Source organism: Phoenix dactylifera, chromosome 9, assembly GCF_009389715.1.
Source record: "Phoenix dactylifera cultivar Barhee BC4 chromosome 9, palm_55x_up_171113_PBpolish2nd_filt_p, whole genome shotgun sequence".
Classification (NCBI taxonomy): Eukaryota; Viridiplantae; Streptophyta; class Magnoliopsida; order Arecales; family Arecaceae; genus Phoenix; species Phoenix dactylifera.
This window is the reverse complement of record NC_052400.1, coordinates 12,186,840-12,201,826: the sequence shown is the minus strand read 5'-3', so window position 1 is coordinate 12,201,826 and position 14,987 is coordinate 12,186,840. Positions and strand designations below refer to the sequence as shown.

The following is a 14,987-nucleotide window of genomic DNA, read 5'->3' as shown; positions in this document are numbered from 1 at the left end:
CTTTCTCTCTCGCTCGCTCGCTCCCCCCTCTCTCTCCCATCGCTGTCTGCCACCATCCACTTTCCCTCCAGTGGCAAACACCTCCTTCCTCCTCTTCCACTGCCGCCTCCTGCCACCATCGCAGGCTGCCCATCATCCTTCTCTGCCACCTCCTCTCTCTCTCCGCGTGTGCGCGTGTTTTTATATATATATATATATATATATGTACAGGAATCTGATCTTAACCATGCAATGAAACAACACCCAATGCATTGCAGTTATAGTTGCCGACAACCCTAAAGAAAGCAGTTCTTGCAATTGCAAATTGTGCAACTGCAAATCCTTTTACAGTCAAATCGATTTGCAGGCATCAAGAAATTATAGCACTTGTTTTCTTACAAGTTAAAATGAGTTAGTTCCCATTTGGTAGTGAGTTGCTGCTTAACATTTATTGTTTATTCCTTTCAAGCATATGATCTTGAGTTTGAACAATTTGGTTTTGAGCTTAATTGTAACCCTCTTCTGCAGTGCCTACTTTGATTTTGAGTGGAGTTAGTCATTTCTTGTAGCAACTAATTGTACTTGTTTACATTGCCTTCATTTTCATTGCCATTATTGTTAATTATTACTTATGGCCTTTCGTGACAGGGCCATCAAGGCTGTGTTAATGCAATTGCTTGGAACTCAAAAGGCTCTCTTCTAATATCTGGATCAGATGATACAAGAGTATATTTCTCTGAACTTATTTGTCAAAAGAAATATTTCATGTTAACTAATCTGAAAGCATTAAGTCAATATGTTGGTTTTGATGTTGGCTTATATGCTACAGTATTTTTTACTATTTTTCCTGACTAAATTAAAAGTTTAAAGTGAGTTATGCAATTCTGTCTGGTATATGATGAATGTTATTTTATACTGTTGAAACACTTTGTGATATATGTATCGATTGTGCAAGAAATCTGGTAAAATTAAACTAAATAACCCATATGATATCCTACATATGTATAGAAGAATGCAAAGGTTATTCTTTAGGCCAGAATTGTCTTTTTTTGGTTCTTCCACAAAATTATTAAGACATGAGCAATGTGCACTATTTGATGATCATAGGGTGATGTTACCTTTTCTTTTCTTCTTAAAGTTGATTCTTTGACAGATGTAGTGCTATACTCCTGTAAGCCTTGTAGTGAGAATTTAGGTTCTGGTAGCAGTGGGCGTGCTGGCCACTGGCCTTCCTGTATTAGCATGCATGCTGCACCATGTCATAATAATAATAAAAAAGAACCTGGAAGGCTGGAACCCTTTTTAAACGAAAGTGTTTTAAGAGAAGAATTAATAGGTGCGGTGCCAACCCATGCTGAGTTCATGTTCTGGCCCCACATATGCTGGCACTTGAAACTTGCCTTGTTTACACAGAGTTGTGATTGGGTGGTGATTAAAAGGCTTCAGGCAATGCTATCCTTTTCATATTATTATGTCAAGATTGCCACAGATATTGCTACATACATAGCATATTATGGTGTCATCACCATGATACATGCTTTCATATCCTTGCTTGATTAATCAACACTGCTTTGTATTGAATCATATAGACATGCCCGATATGCATGAAACGTTAAAAAGCTATCGTATGTTTCCATAATCCTAATTTTTTTTTATTAATTGCAATTTATAGTGTAGATTTTTAGAAGTTGAGACTGCTAAGCAATGTTGTCAAAACCTGTATAAGAACCATGTTCTTGTTTTTTTATCTCTTGTGCTACTTTGAACCATGAGCAATATCAAATTTGAATAATTTTTGTAACTTCAATAAAACCTATCCTTATTTTACAAAGATCACCAGATAAGGACTTTTTTTTGTTAAGTCGGATTCTTCTTCTTTTCCTCGTTCCTACAATGATGGCCTATCTTTCATGGGGGGAACAGAAAATCTGTCATTATCTGTTCACCATCAATAGGTGGTTGCATAGATTACTGCCTCTCTCTCTCTCTTTATATATATATGTGTGTGTGTGTATCTTCTTCCCCCTCCTTCCCACCACCTTTGTTGTGTTTTGCATGTTTTGATGCTAATAACATTTTATCGTATGGATTCTATCAACAACGTTAGTTCATTCTTCCAGCTATGATGACCCTTTACTGTGTTTTTTAATCTAGTTTGCTTCATTCACCAACAATGACCTCATTAAGTAGCTGAAGAAAAGAAGTTTCATACCATGTCTATGATTACCTCTGCATTATTTCCTGCAGATTAATATATGGAGTTACAACAACTGGAGGCTTTTGCATAGTGTTGAGACTGGGCATTCTGCCAACATATTTTGCACAAAATTTGTCCCCGAGACATCTGATGAACTTGTTGTGTCAGGGGCTGGAGATGCAGAGGTTATACGCATACTGCCAAAAGTATTCTTGTTTATGTCGTTTGAGATTGTTAGTATGTAATTACTAAACTCTTGCTGTAGGTTCGGCTTTTCAATATATCTCGTTTAAATGGGAAAAGATCTAAAGAAATTGCTCTAGAACCTGCAGCATTGTACCAGTGTCACTCGAGGAGGGTCAAGAAGCTAGCTGTAATATTCCAACTCTATAGTAATATGTGGTTATATGAAATTTCATGGTTTGTCTGTAGATTGGTCATTCCATGACTCATGATCTGGAAATGCTACTTTTCCTTGAGGCATCAGCATCATATTTAAACATGTCTTTCAATTTGCAGTCTTTTTGATGTGTCGGACTTGTTTGGTTTGACCTGGATTTTCTGAATTTATGTTGAATGGCCGTTATTATGCTGCTGTCTTCTGTTATCTAGGTGGAAGTTGGAAATCCTAATGTAGTATGGAGTGCGAGTGAGGACGGGACTGTGAGACAGCATGACTTACGTGAAAGTGGTTCATGCCCGCCTGCTGGATCTTCAAACCAGGAATGCCGTAATGTACTAGTAAGTCAATGATCTTTTAAGTATGCTATAATTGGTCTATGTAAATAACCATCCCCGCTGCAAGAGAAGTATGCATTCCTACTAATGTTATGTTAGGTGCATCTTTCTTGTCAAGCCAATTCAGAAAGGAACCTAGTTTTTCTACACTGAGGAGATTTATATTTTCAGCAATCGATTCTGCAAATGGTCCTACTGACCTTTTTGCTTTATCAAAGGTTTCTAATGGCCGTTTCCCCTCTGTTATTAATGTTTTCCTATGTGGTTTTAAGAATACATGAAGTCTGATTTATAGAATGAATGTACTCACCGACAAGCAGATACAGTTATACACTTGACATATGTTTATGAAAGGACAGTATCTTATATGGATAGTATTTATATGATAAATGCCTTCTATGGGAGGTATTCTTTCAACAGGAGGCAAGTTTGCTATATGGATAACATTAGACAACGATAAACATCCGAATGCTTCTTTTTCTCCTTTTCTTTGTTTCATTTTTTATTCAGTAACTTGGGAACTCCAGTTTATATGTCCTATATAACAGTTGCAGGAGAAGTACAAAGTATTAGATTGAAAATGGGAATATTATTTATCATGAAACATGGGAAAAATAATTCCTTCACTTCCAAAGGGTTGGCTTATTGGATGCCACGTCCCAGTCATTCCTATACATTGCCAAATCCTTTGAACTGGACATCAAGTTAGGTTCTATTTTGTCATTTAAAGGTTTTTCTACAGCCACAGGAATGCTGTTAGGCTACTGTGCAATGGATTTATCAAAATTCTTCTTATCAAAATGCTGTTAGTTTTGAGGAAAACTGGAAATTTTGTGCTTTGAAACAAATGAGTATAGAAATTGGTTAATTTGATGAGTAGGCGTAATTGAACAAGATGCAGAACAATTCATCAAAAATGACAGTTTGTTCATTAAAATCGTGGATTATTCATGAAGTTGCCAAATATCAAATGGCATGCTATATATATTCTTGGGAAAAAAATTAGGAAAAGAATGTTTTGATTAACAAATTCAAGGGCAACTGTGGAACGTTTCTGTAATTTGGAGATAATTGTAACTTGGTCTACGATTGTCTCTTAAATTGACATTTACATGCCATAATATGTTACCTTTTTTTTCTTTTGGAAGAAGTTGCAACAAGTGATACCATGTTTATGATGCAACTCATTGTTGGTTGCCTGATTGAGGCCTACTGGTAAGAGGTTAAAGATCTACCTTGATGCATGTAAAAAAAATAATATTTAAAAGTTTGAAAATTAGTGCCAAATTATGCAGTAGAAAGGATGATGTTCGCTTGCTTTGGAAGGAAAATGAACTAAAATAGAGTATCACTAAACAAAGAATTGTGATTTGCTAAAAGGAGATTTACCAAAATGATGAAGTTACTATTTACACTATAGGGTTATACTGCTGTAGGTGAACCATCTAGCTAGGTTGTTATTATCAATAAAGCAACCCTTGCATCAAATTCGATGGAAAAGCTTGTGAGTTTCAGATTGAAGAATTGAAATATTTTCTATCTTAAGTTGATTTTGGTTGAATGGAATTATGACGACTGGGTATTTACAAGACCATTAAAAGCCATAAACATACTGAAAAACAATTCGGATAGAATTGATAATGTAATAATAAGAGTAGGTCCTGAAAGAAATGTTAAATTTTTTTTAAAAAAACATTTAGGAAAGTTGTAATAAACACTTGTAAATCTCTTCATATAAAAATCAAATGGAATACAAGGAGGACTGGTTGACAAACTCCACCCTTAATTGAGATGGAGGCACATCCCAAACTCATGCATGGGGCAGAGACAACATATGAAAGTATATTACTATGCGGATCTTTTTTGTATGGCACATACTGTGTGGGCAAAGTACGGGTTTGTTTTAAGTTAAATTACATGTAATAATATCTGTTTACATGTTGTTGCCAACTTGCTTAACAGCAAAGAATGCCAGTTCAGCCCGTACTGAACCGGTCCGGTTCGGCGTTAAAAAACAGTATTGGCCCATACCAGTTAGGCCAATTTTTTTTGGATTTTTGGATGCGTGAACCAGGCTGAATCAGTGGTACCGGTTCGAACCGATCCGGTGGCCGACCAGTACGCCTATTGGTACCAGTTTGGCGAGCCTTGCTTAACAGGGTGAGCTGTCAATTCTGCAGCTTTGCATGTTAATGTTGGGCTCCCAATATGAAATTGTAGAGTATGTTTACTAAGTTGCATTATAGATTATCAATGAGATTATTAATTTTTTCTCCCATTCTTGATGCACCTGTGGCTCAAGTTTGAGCCCTTTTTGGGTGATCTCTTGTATCTTTCTTCATGGAGTCAGGTTTGGTTGAGCTACTTATGAAGGAAACTTGCTTGGCCTCTCTTGTTTATCTGATGCTTGTCCACTGGCATCGGGATACTTTTATGGCTACACAGTGCTTTACTTCCACTTAATTGGCTTCATCCTCTAGCTCATCTTTGTGCTTTTTTGTGAAGTTTCTGCCCACTGTTAAGTAAACTTTCCAGATTTAGCCAAAGTAGGTAAGACTTAATGACCCTCTATTATGGTTATTGCCTTATTGGCTCTGAGAAGATCCACAGACAAGCAGTCCTATCACTTTTTCTGTCTATCATTGTCCACCAGTGATTAAGTTTCAGAAAGTGTGATGTTCTTTTCAACATGCAACTAACCTATTCAATGGTGCTTCATTTGCCATTATGCTACTCTGACTTTGTTAGATAGGGTTTTATTCTATCTATACACCAGGAATTGCAGCTGTTAACTTGCTCTTGTTAAGGAGAATTGTATTAATTTGCATTTGAGTATCTAGTATATTTTGTTATATTTAATACTGGATGAAATTGTTTGATTCTGGTTGTAATTTTGTTTTTTAATGTGGTGTACCAGATTTTTTACTGTTATAGTTATCAACATCAAGATACTTGGTGGAGATGCTTGGATTTTCATAAGTTAGTCATGTTTTATGGTTTTTTTAACGTAGGATTCTTAAATGGTCTTTCATAGCTTATCTGTCTTGTGATGCTATTTGTTCATGTGTTTAGCCTGTGTATTATTATGTCATACATTTGTTTTGGTGCTTAAAGGATTGCTATGACAAGGGCCTTCTTACGCTTTGATGTTTACAAATTAATTTTATATTTGTAGCTGTTGCTTTAATTTCTTTCCCTTCATGTTTGGTGTGTTGTGGCAGCTTGATCTTAGGTGCGGAGCAAAGAAATCGCTGGCTGATTCTCCTAAGCAATGTCTGGCATTAAAGTCTTGTGACATCAGTACCACTCGTCCCCATCAACTCCTTGTTGGTGGCAGGTAACCTTTTTGGGCTCCTTCAGCCCACAACACTTGTTTTGAACTTTAAAATGAGGACTGTTACTTCAAATAATTTTTATTTTCATGTTTTTGCTCTCCTGCCGTTGGTGCTTGCACAGTGATGCGTTTGCTCGGTTGTATGATCGAAGAATGCTTCCACCCTTGAGCTCTTGCCAGTTGAAAATGAAGCCACCTCCTTGTGTTAATTATTTCTGCCCAATGCATCTTTCTGAGCGTGTATGTTTAGAAGCTTTCAGCATTATGTATTGATTATATATGTTCTAAGTATGACATTGTAAATTTGGCATTCACAGTTCGTCGCTATATCTTATTTACCTATTATGATTGTTACACTAATCATTGTCTTTTTAATGATTGTTTTATTTTTTTGAAACAATTATTAGCCTTTTGAATTGCTTCCTCCACGATATTGCATCAGATTATTATAATTTGTTTTTTAAGTCAAACCCGTTGTTTTCAAGTTTAAAGTTGTCTATTTTCAGAGAAAGTCAACATTGCACCTGACACATGTTACATTCAGCCCAAACAGTGAAGAGCTGCTCTTGAGTTATAGCGGCGAACATGTTTACTTAATGGATGTTAACTATGGTATGCTTTATATCTTGCACTCTCTACTTCAAGTCTTTATATCCTTCCAAGGCATAACTAACATGTGTGCGTATTTAATGTTCCCAGTATATTGACTAACATATGTGTGCCTTGTGCCAAGATGCATGATAGGTAGTCAAAGTCTATTATCTACGGCATTATTCATGTTTTGCATATCATATGTAGATGAAAAGTTAAATGCACAAAGTACTTTCTAACAATTAACTTGCACAATTTATACTGTTAGTATTGTTCATTCTTGCCCTATGATGTGTTGGTAACAAGTATGTAAAGCATTTGAAATATTGCTTTGAGAATTTCATATGATGTTCAATGTGGTGAAAACATGGTTTTAAATGTGGGAATCTTACACGCTTAAAGATGGTGGCTGGTAAGGTAGATATGGGGAGCTAGTAAGTTCTTTTGATAGGAGAAATGGGATGCCAAGAGTTTTAGCAGGAAAAGGAGATACATGAATTGGAAGAACTCTATCATTACAATGATTGACTGCTATAGCACATATGCGTCCTTTAATAAAATGTTGATAAAAAGGTGAGATCAAATTATTTGAAATGTCTCACCGTGAGAAAATTTTCATCTTTGTTTGAAGTTAACTAATGAATTTGTATCATGGTATTGCTCTTTTTGTATCAGAGTATTTGATGCAAGTTGTCAAATTTCTGTTTGACAAACCTAATGTCCTTGCACAGGTTGGCTATGATTGCAAGATCTCAGATGAGAAATTCTAGAATGAGTTGGCATGTAGGTTAAAAAAGTGAAACTTATCATGTCCTTGCTTTGCATGGTGCCTGCACAACAAGGTGAAACGTGCTGCATTGTCTTTGACATACATCTCTATAATAATCCAGCGCTCTTTATTTCCATGTATAATATGGATAAAGTCTGTATATATGTATATAAAATTTTATTAAGAAAAATAGTACGAAGGAGAAGATAGAAAAGAGAAATAAGAGGGAGTTTGCTGGTTTGCTGTTAGGAGCTTCCCTGCACTATTAATTCATGAAATTAGTTAACTTTCAACTGAAATTATAACATTCTAAGAAATTTTAAGAAACTTCTTCCAAGTCACATAACCTAGGTACAATCTAATAAAATACAAGAATGCTTTTTGTCTTCCCATTTCGTACCTCTTAAGGACTGCACAGAGTAAACCTATTTCTAATCTCATAAATGTAGTAAGGTAAGTTGACCTTAGATATCCATGTATATTTAATTTTAGTTTGATCATTTTCTGTATTCTTCCCTACCAATATGTGCTAGTAATTTGACATTGCACACTCACTGTTGATCCCTTAGCAGCATTATGATTTCTTAAGACAAATTTCTTGAACAGAAGGCCATTAAGTAGTTAATATCTATACATATGGTTGTCATAATCCCTTACAAAATATGTCTTTGCTTACTTGACTACATATAAATACATACGTGTATGCATGTGTGAATGCTCATACTTTTAAGAGGGAATACCTGTGTAAGTTGGCATGCACTGGAAAAGTTGGCATGATCAGTGGGATGGTGGACATCATGTAAATTTCTAATTATGATATTCCTTTTTGATTCTTGTATGGAGTGTCATTTAAAAGGTGGAAAACATCATTATCTTGATAACTCAATAGTTGTAGGAACTGGGTGACCTACATTTTTCTATGTTCCTTGATCTGAAAGCATGGTGAGGTTGTGAATAGCAGCGACATTCAGTATCAAAACTTTTGTTAGTTTAGGTGCTGAAATTATTGCAGGTGATACTAATATGTTTGAGAAAGTATATTTGTACTTAAATTCATATTTTCATCTGGCACATCTGACTGCTAATGTACCTTTTATTTATAACTTCTAGATGGTCAGAGCATTATGAGATACACTGCTGATGATGTTCCAAGGCAATTGTATATAGATCCTTTATTTAAAGAAATGAAAGTACCTTCACCACCAGAAGTTTCCTCAGACAACTTGCCTGAAAGAAAATATGATTTGCGCAGGGTGGGAAAGTTTGACCTTTTTCTATTTAATGATGATTCAATATCTATATTTGTTTGTATATAGATCTTTATGCCTATGCTAATACCTAGTTGTAGCTTGACATGTGCAAGAAATTGGTTCAAGACGCGGCAAAAGCTTTGGATGAAGGCTCAAACTTATTTTATGGAATAGAAGCGTGTAATGAAGTACTGGATGGAAAAGGTCCTGAGATTGGCCTTGCACTACGACATGAGTGCCTGTGTATTCGAGCAGCATTGCTTCTTAAGGTTCAGCATAATCTTATTATTCTAAGTATAACACCCAATTTTGTCAGAATGTGCCAAACATGACATCTTGGTTTCAGAGGAAGTGGAAAAATGATGTTCATATGGCCATAAGGGATTGCAACAAAGCTCGATTTATAAATGCTTCATCAGTTAATGCGCACTATTACATGTCAGAAGCACTTCTTCAGGTACTTCCTTCAAGCTAATGTAAATCAGTAAGTGTTTTTGTGGACTTAGATAATGAAAAACTTCTCAAAGAAATCACTTGACTTTGATGTTAGATCCTTCTAGATGGATTTCTTTTGAATTGCTTGAAATTTGGTGCAGTTAGGGAAAAATAAAGAAGCTCTGGAGTATGCAGAGGCGGCTCATAATTTGGCTCCATTAAACTCTGATGCTGCTGAAATGGTAAAGAGAATAAAAGATCGTTTTGCTGCAGGTTAGTCTGTAGAATTTGAATATTCCAAATCTACCTTTCGCATTTTAGTTTAAGGCTCTCATGCTTTTACCATTGTTGGCACGCTTTTCCCACCATTTTCTTATTTTGCCTCATTTTTAAAAAGAGACCTTTGAGAAACAACACCTGCTGTGCTTGGTATGACAAAATCTTTGTAAATAGAGGGCACGTTCTGTAACTGCAGTTGGAACAGGATGATTCTCTGACTCTTGACTGAATGAATGTTGACATGTTACTTCAGGGGGTTCATTACTTGTTGTTCCCCTGAGGCTTGTAATAGATGCTTGTTCATCCTTTTCTTCAACTGATAAGTGGGACTCCTGCTAGTCACTTTTATATGTGCTTACACTGTAGTTGCCGCCCTCTGGTCAAGGATTGCATAAGAACAGTTGCAGTGCTGGTGTCCGATTGATTAGATTTTTCATGCTACCTTTTATATGCTTCTGTCATTTTTTTAATTTATGAGAGCCCATTATTTTTTATCTAGAGCTCATTATTCCTCTGATAGTTTGATGATCTTTTACAAGTTACTCTTCATGTTAGGTAACTGTACATTCACATGCATTCATTCTTTTATCTGTTAATATTGTTTTTTGGTAGTTTTTTGTACCACTCACCATATGGAATTTATTAGCATCATAATTATTTGTTTCTGTATGCAAAATTTGTAGTCACGGAACAATACGATAGAGGAATTAGCCTACTTCTTGCCAATATGGAGAGGCCATGCTATTAAATTTTTGATTTAATAAACTCATTACAATTGAAACAATCATCATGTCTAAATGCTTGGTTATTTAGGAGGAAATATGCAACTCGGATTAAGGCACCATATTGTACTGTACTAATCCATATCGTATGTTCTTTACTATGCTGAATAGATATGGCCGTATGGGCATGGAAAAGGTCGGAGAAACCGGTACCGGGCACTGTATCGATTTTCTGGTGGCACGAGTCGGTACAGGCCGTGCCAGGCCTGTATCGATGAGGGTATCGTGGGAGAGGAAAAGAGAGAGAGAGAGAAGGGGGAGAGAGGGAGAGAGGTTGGCGGATACCAGCAGAGGTCCGTGGGGGGCCGGTGGAGGCTGTGGCAGGCGAGGCTACGGCTGATTCCCCTGTTTTGAATGAAATAGGGGTCCAACCGCGGCTCAAAAAATTTTAGAATTTTTAAGTGAAGTCGGCTTTTAATTTCACAATTTTTTCGAAACCGGAGTTCAGCCGCAACGTAAAAAAATTCGGAATTTTTAAGTAAAATCAGCAAGCGATTTGCCGACTTTACTTAAAAATTTCAAAGTTTTTTAAGCCGCAGCCGGACCGCTATTTCATTCAAAACAAGGAAAGCAGTCGTGGCCTTGCCTGCTGCGGCCACCGCCGCCCCCTTGCGGCCTCTACCGCCCCCCCTCCCTCCCCCGCTCGCTCTCTTTTTCTGGCTCCGGCAATGGGTCTCGTTTTCGTTGCCAGAACTGTAACGGTGTGCCACCGGTACGGCTCGGAATGGCCGGAAAGATCCGGTTCGGGATGGTTCCGCCGGCCCACCTTGGGCATGGTACATAGGAATGTGCCTCTGTGTCTTGCATGTCAGTCTGTCTGATATTGTGCACTGGTAGGCTGATTTTCTGTGCCACAAGTCCTTGCACGTGACCAAGCATATGCTTGGCAGTTGGCACAATATTTTACAGTATGATAGCATGCCATGCCAACCCATGACTGGCAGAGGTATGTCAAACAGTTCTTTATTTCATGCACTTATCTGAAATGATATACATTTAGCATTCCTTGTAGATTGAATTACCATTCATGGGCTGGAGTAGCCTACCAGGTAAGATGGCGCTTGCTATTTAACCTTTTTTAAACATTTTTTGGAATTTCTTCACATATCATTGTGCCCTTTTCCTTTATCCATATATTTTGCCTACCATCGTATCCCTTTCACTCTCTTCTTCTGAGTTCTCTATTGTTTTTCTTTTCTCAAGTCTTTTGTCCATATTATATTTAAATTCTCCATGTCTAAAACTTATAATACTTGTCATTTTTTCTTGTGTTTTTGATTGCCCATCTAAAGTTCTGATGTTGAAGTCTGCTATACTAGGTAGGTTTTTACATGCATCAGCTGTTTTCTTTTTTTCTTTTATTTTCCTGTTCTTTTTCTTTTTTCCTTTTTGTTCTTCATGTGGGTTGGAGAGGTGTTCTTCATGGATGGATGATAATCAGTCACTTACTTCTGCGTACATCTACAATTTCATGAAATAGTGGAGGTGTAACTTTGTCGCAAATTGTTTCTATGAGTGTGATCAGTCCTGAATCCTGATCATTGTAATATGAACTATCTAAATATATTATGGCTACAGGTCCATTGCATATATAAATTCTCTATGCAACTTGTAATTGAGGAATTCTTTTTATTGCGTATATACATGTCTACACAGCACACTCTTTTGTGCATGGACAAATGTGTATTTGTGTCTACAAAATTTTGTCTTAAATGTGTTATGTTACTTTGATACAGCTGAAGCTGAGAAAAGCAAAAAGGATAATGAAGATACAGCTAAGAGTGAAGCACGGCATGGAAGGTTAAGATCCTTGAGTGATGTACTCTTCTGGTCAGAGCTAAGTAGCCCGTCTCAAGAGTTTCGGTATGACAGAGAAGATTCTGATTATGAGGAAGAAATGGAATTGGACTTTGAAACATCAATATCAGGAGATGAGGGTCGTGATAATGAGCCAAGCATTCTTCGAGGAAGTTTAAATTTGAGGTTTCATCGAAGAGATGACTCAGCTAGAGAAAACTGCAGTACGGATGGTTCACATGGATCTCCTTCATCTTCCTCTCAACATGAAAATTCTTCTTATCAGGTTTTCTATCCTGCAAAAACTTTTAACTGAATCTCACTTGTTAGTAATGACAAGTAGTTTGCACTGCAGATGCCTTTAGATTTGCATGCCATACATCTCAAGTTTTTCTGCCATAGTGGGATGCATCTGTTCCTGGCTGTTTTTTCTTCTCTCTCTCTCATTCCCGATATTGGCCGCATATTGGAGTAAAATAATTATTTTATTACAGAGATTTATTCAGTTCAAATTTCATGTGAGTTTGCGGACATCCATTCAAAAATTCATGTGCCAGTAGATCATGAATGACCTAAAAAGCTGGTTTTAACAAAGCTACATGTGGAACTGTACCACCATTCACTGTCATTATTCATTGTTCCAACAGTCAGCTGCTCATCATACTATTAAAATAATTGTCCAGTGGCCTGTAAGAATGGAAATTTGTACTGCACTATTTATGTGCAATGGCTGTTTTGATATTTAGTTGTTCTCCTTTTGGTTTCCCTTTCATTTTATTTTTTCATTTTCAGACAGTATGTGACTTTTCTATATTCTGCAGCCCGAGGTTGTGATTGATATGAAACAAAGATTTGTGGGCCATTGCAATGTGGGGACAGATATAAAGCAAGCTAGCTTTCTTGGTCAACAAGGTGCACAATATAAGCAAGTTTTTTTTTCTCTTTATTAATAAATGAAAATTTACATTTTAAGATAGTTGAACTTTTCTTGGAGCTCATATTCTATGTTTTTTATGTAAGGGATTGCCTATTTATTTACATTTTCTTCTTGTTCATAAGTGCTGGATTAGGTTCATCCAACAATTAAGTTCTCCGTGTATCTTTTTTCAATAAAATATGCTAGATTTTCATGTAAATATGAATTGCCACTTCTCTGCACCGGAACAAAAAGAAAAGATAATAAGACACTTTCTTGAATACTTGGTCTTGGAAGAGGGAAAGAGCAAGAGTCATTTTAAGACCAAGCATTAAGACCTGGAAGCCCAAGCACCACTATATTTGTGGAAAACTATCTATAACGCTGTATGCATGTTACATATACTTGCTCTTGCCACCATTTTCATGGAGATCAACCTACAAAGTTAATAGATGAAGATACAATACACTGCATAGAATTATCTAATTTTCATTGATGATCAGGATGCACCCATTGTAATGTGGGTTTCCACATCATTTAATGGGACATCTGGAATGAACAAGAGTGGATCCTTATTGGAAGGGGCAGGAATGGCTTTTATATTGAATGGCTGTGGTTCTTGGTTCTGCAATTAGGTCTCTGATAAGGAAGGTTACCCAATAAAATTTTCTTGACCATACAACTCATGAGTCACTCCAATTTTAATCTCGTTTGTCCCGATGACCAGTAAGGCAGCTTTGATCTGTCAAACCTGTCAAAACACCTAAAAACAAAATCAAAGATTACCAATTTGTTTTTAGAGAGTCTTTGCAAGTTGTGAATGTTTTTTTTTTTTGTGAAAAAAACATAAACGTACTTACGGTTTATTTATTGGTCTCTTGGCTAAGGTCAAATGCAAGACATGAATATATTGACAACATGTGGAACTAACTAATTCAAGCAACTAAAACCCCCCATTAGTGCTTTAGTTCTGTGATCATAATCCTTTCTATAGAATTTATTATGATGGCTTTCTCATACATGAAGAGGAAAATGATGGATCTGCTTGCTTGTGATCTTTTGTTAGAACTTAAGATTTTGTCTTAGTTCCAAATGATAAGAACATTACAACAAGCAGCCATGATACTGATTTTTTTTAACCTAAATTTCTCATCTTTTTAAATCCCATTTACATTCTCATAGGCTTCTCTTCATCTATTTGACAAAAAAAAGCTTCTTGCCTTTTTTTAATGTGGTAGCTACTGATGCAAGTGTAGGCTGTACTCATGTTATCAGTGTTACACCTAACATTAGTAAATTCAATTTAGTTCCCTCATATGAGATCATCAAGCAGCACTGTCATTCTCTTGATTTGTATTTCCAATCATTTTAATATATCATTTGGCTATTAATGGATATATATATATATATATATATATATATATATATATATATATATATATATATATATATATATTATTGTGAGGACCCGTGCGGGCGTGTGTTTAGTCCCACATCAGTTATTCGCTGGGTAGATCTTGGGTATTTATACAGGATCAAGGAACCCAAATAGTAACTTCCGGCTAGCCATTTTGGGTGAGATCCTGGGTTCTTACAAATGGTATCAGAGCGGACCCGGCCCATAATCTATGTGGACTAGGAGACACTGCAGCACGGATCCATTGGGGCTAACCATGAGCCGATGGTGTTTGTGATTAGATTTGAATGGATTTGAACCCTTAGTCTGACGAGGACGTCAGGGCTTGAACGGGAGGAGTATGTGAGGACCCGTGCGGGCGTGTGTTTAGTCCCACATCGGTTATTCGCTGGGTAGATCTTGGGTATTTATACAGGATCAAGGAACCCAAATAGTAACTTCCGGCTAGCCATTTTGGGTGAGATCCTGGGTTGTTACAATTATATTATATTATATATAAATAT

General features: G+C 36.5%; 1 protein-coding gene across 4 annotated transcripts in view; it reads left to right on the top strand.

Annotated features, from left to right (window-relative positions):
- The window catches only part of LOC103701791 (WD and tetratricopeptide repeats protein 1-like), a 35,457-nt gene that overhangs the window by 8,523 nt on the left and 11,947 nt on the right, over nucleotides 1-14,987 (top strand). For all 4 annotated transcript variants that reach the window (XR_003384644.2, XR_003384643.2, XM_008783963.4 and 1 more), the window contains exons 3-15: nucleotides 628-705; nucleotides 2,227-2,361; nucleotides 2,442-2,549; nucleotides 2,789-2,917; nucleotides 6,136-6,251; nucleotides 6,371-6,488; nucleotides 6,755-6,860; nucleotides 8,719-8,861; nucleotides 8,957-9,127; nucleotides 9,205-9,315; nucleotides 9,455-9,566; nucleotides 12,091-12,437; nucleotides 12,973-13,063. Coding sequence is in view for 2 of the 4 variants with exons in the window: in XM_008783963.4 (XP_008782185.2) it covers nucleotides 628-705; nucleotides 2,227-2,361; nucleotides 2,442-2,549; nucleotides 2,789-2,917; nucleotides 6,136-6,251; nucleotides 6,371-6,488; nucleotides 6,755-6,860; nucleotides 8,719-8,861; nucleotides 8,957-9,127; nucleotides 9,205-9,315; nucleotides 9,455-9,566; nucleotides 12,091-12,437; nucleotides 12,973-13,063 (1,765 nt within the window). In the remaining 2 variants the exon portion in view is untranslated. The remainder of the gene's footprint in view (nucleotides 1-627; nucleotides 706-2,226; nucleotides 2,362-2,441; nucleotides 2,550-2,788; nucleotides 2,918-6,135; nucleotides 6,252-6,370; nucleotides 6,489-6,754; nucleotides 6,861-8,718; nucleotides 8,862-8,956; nucleotides 9,128-9,204; nucleotides 9,316-9,454; nucleotides 9,567-12,090; nucleotides 12,438-12,972; nucleotides 13,064-14,987) is intronic.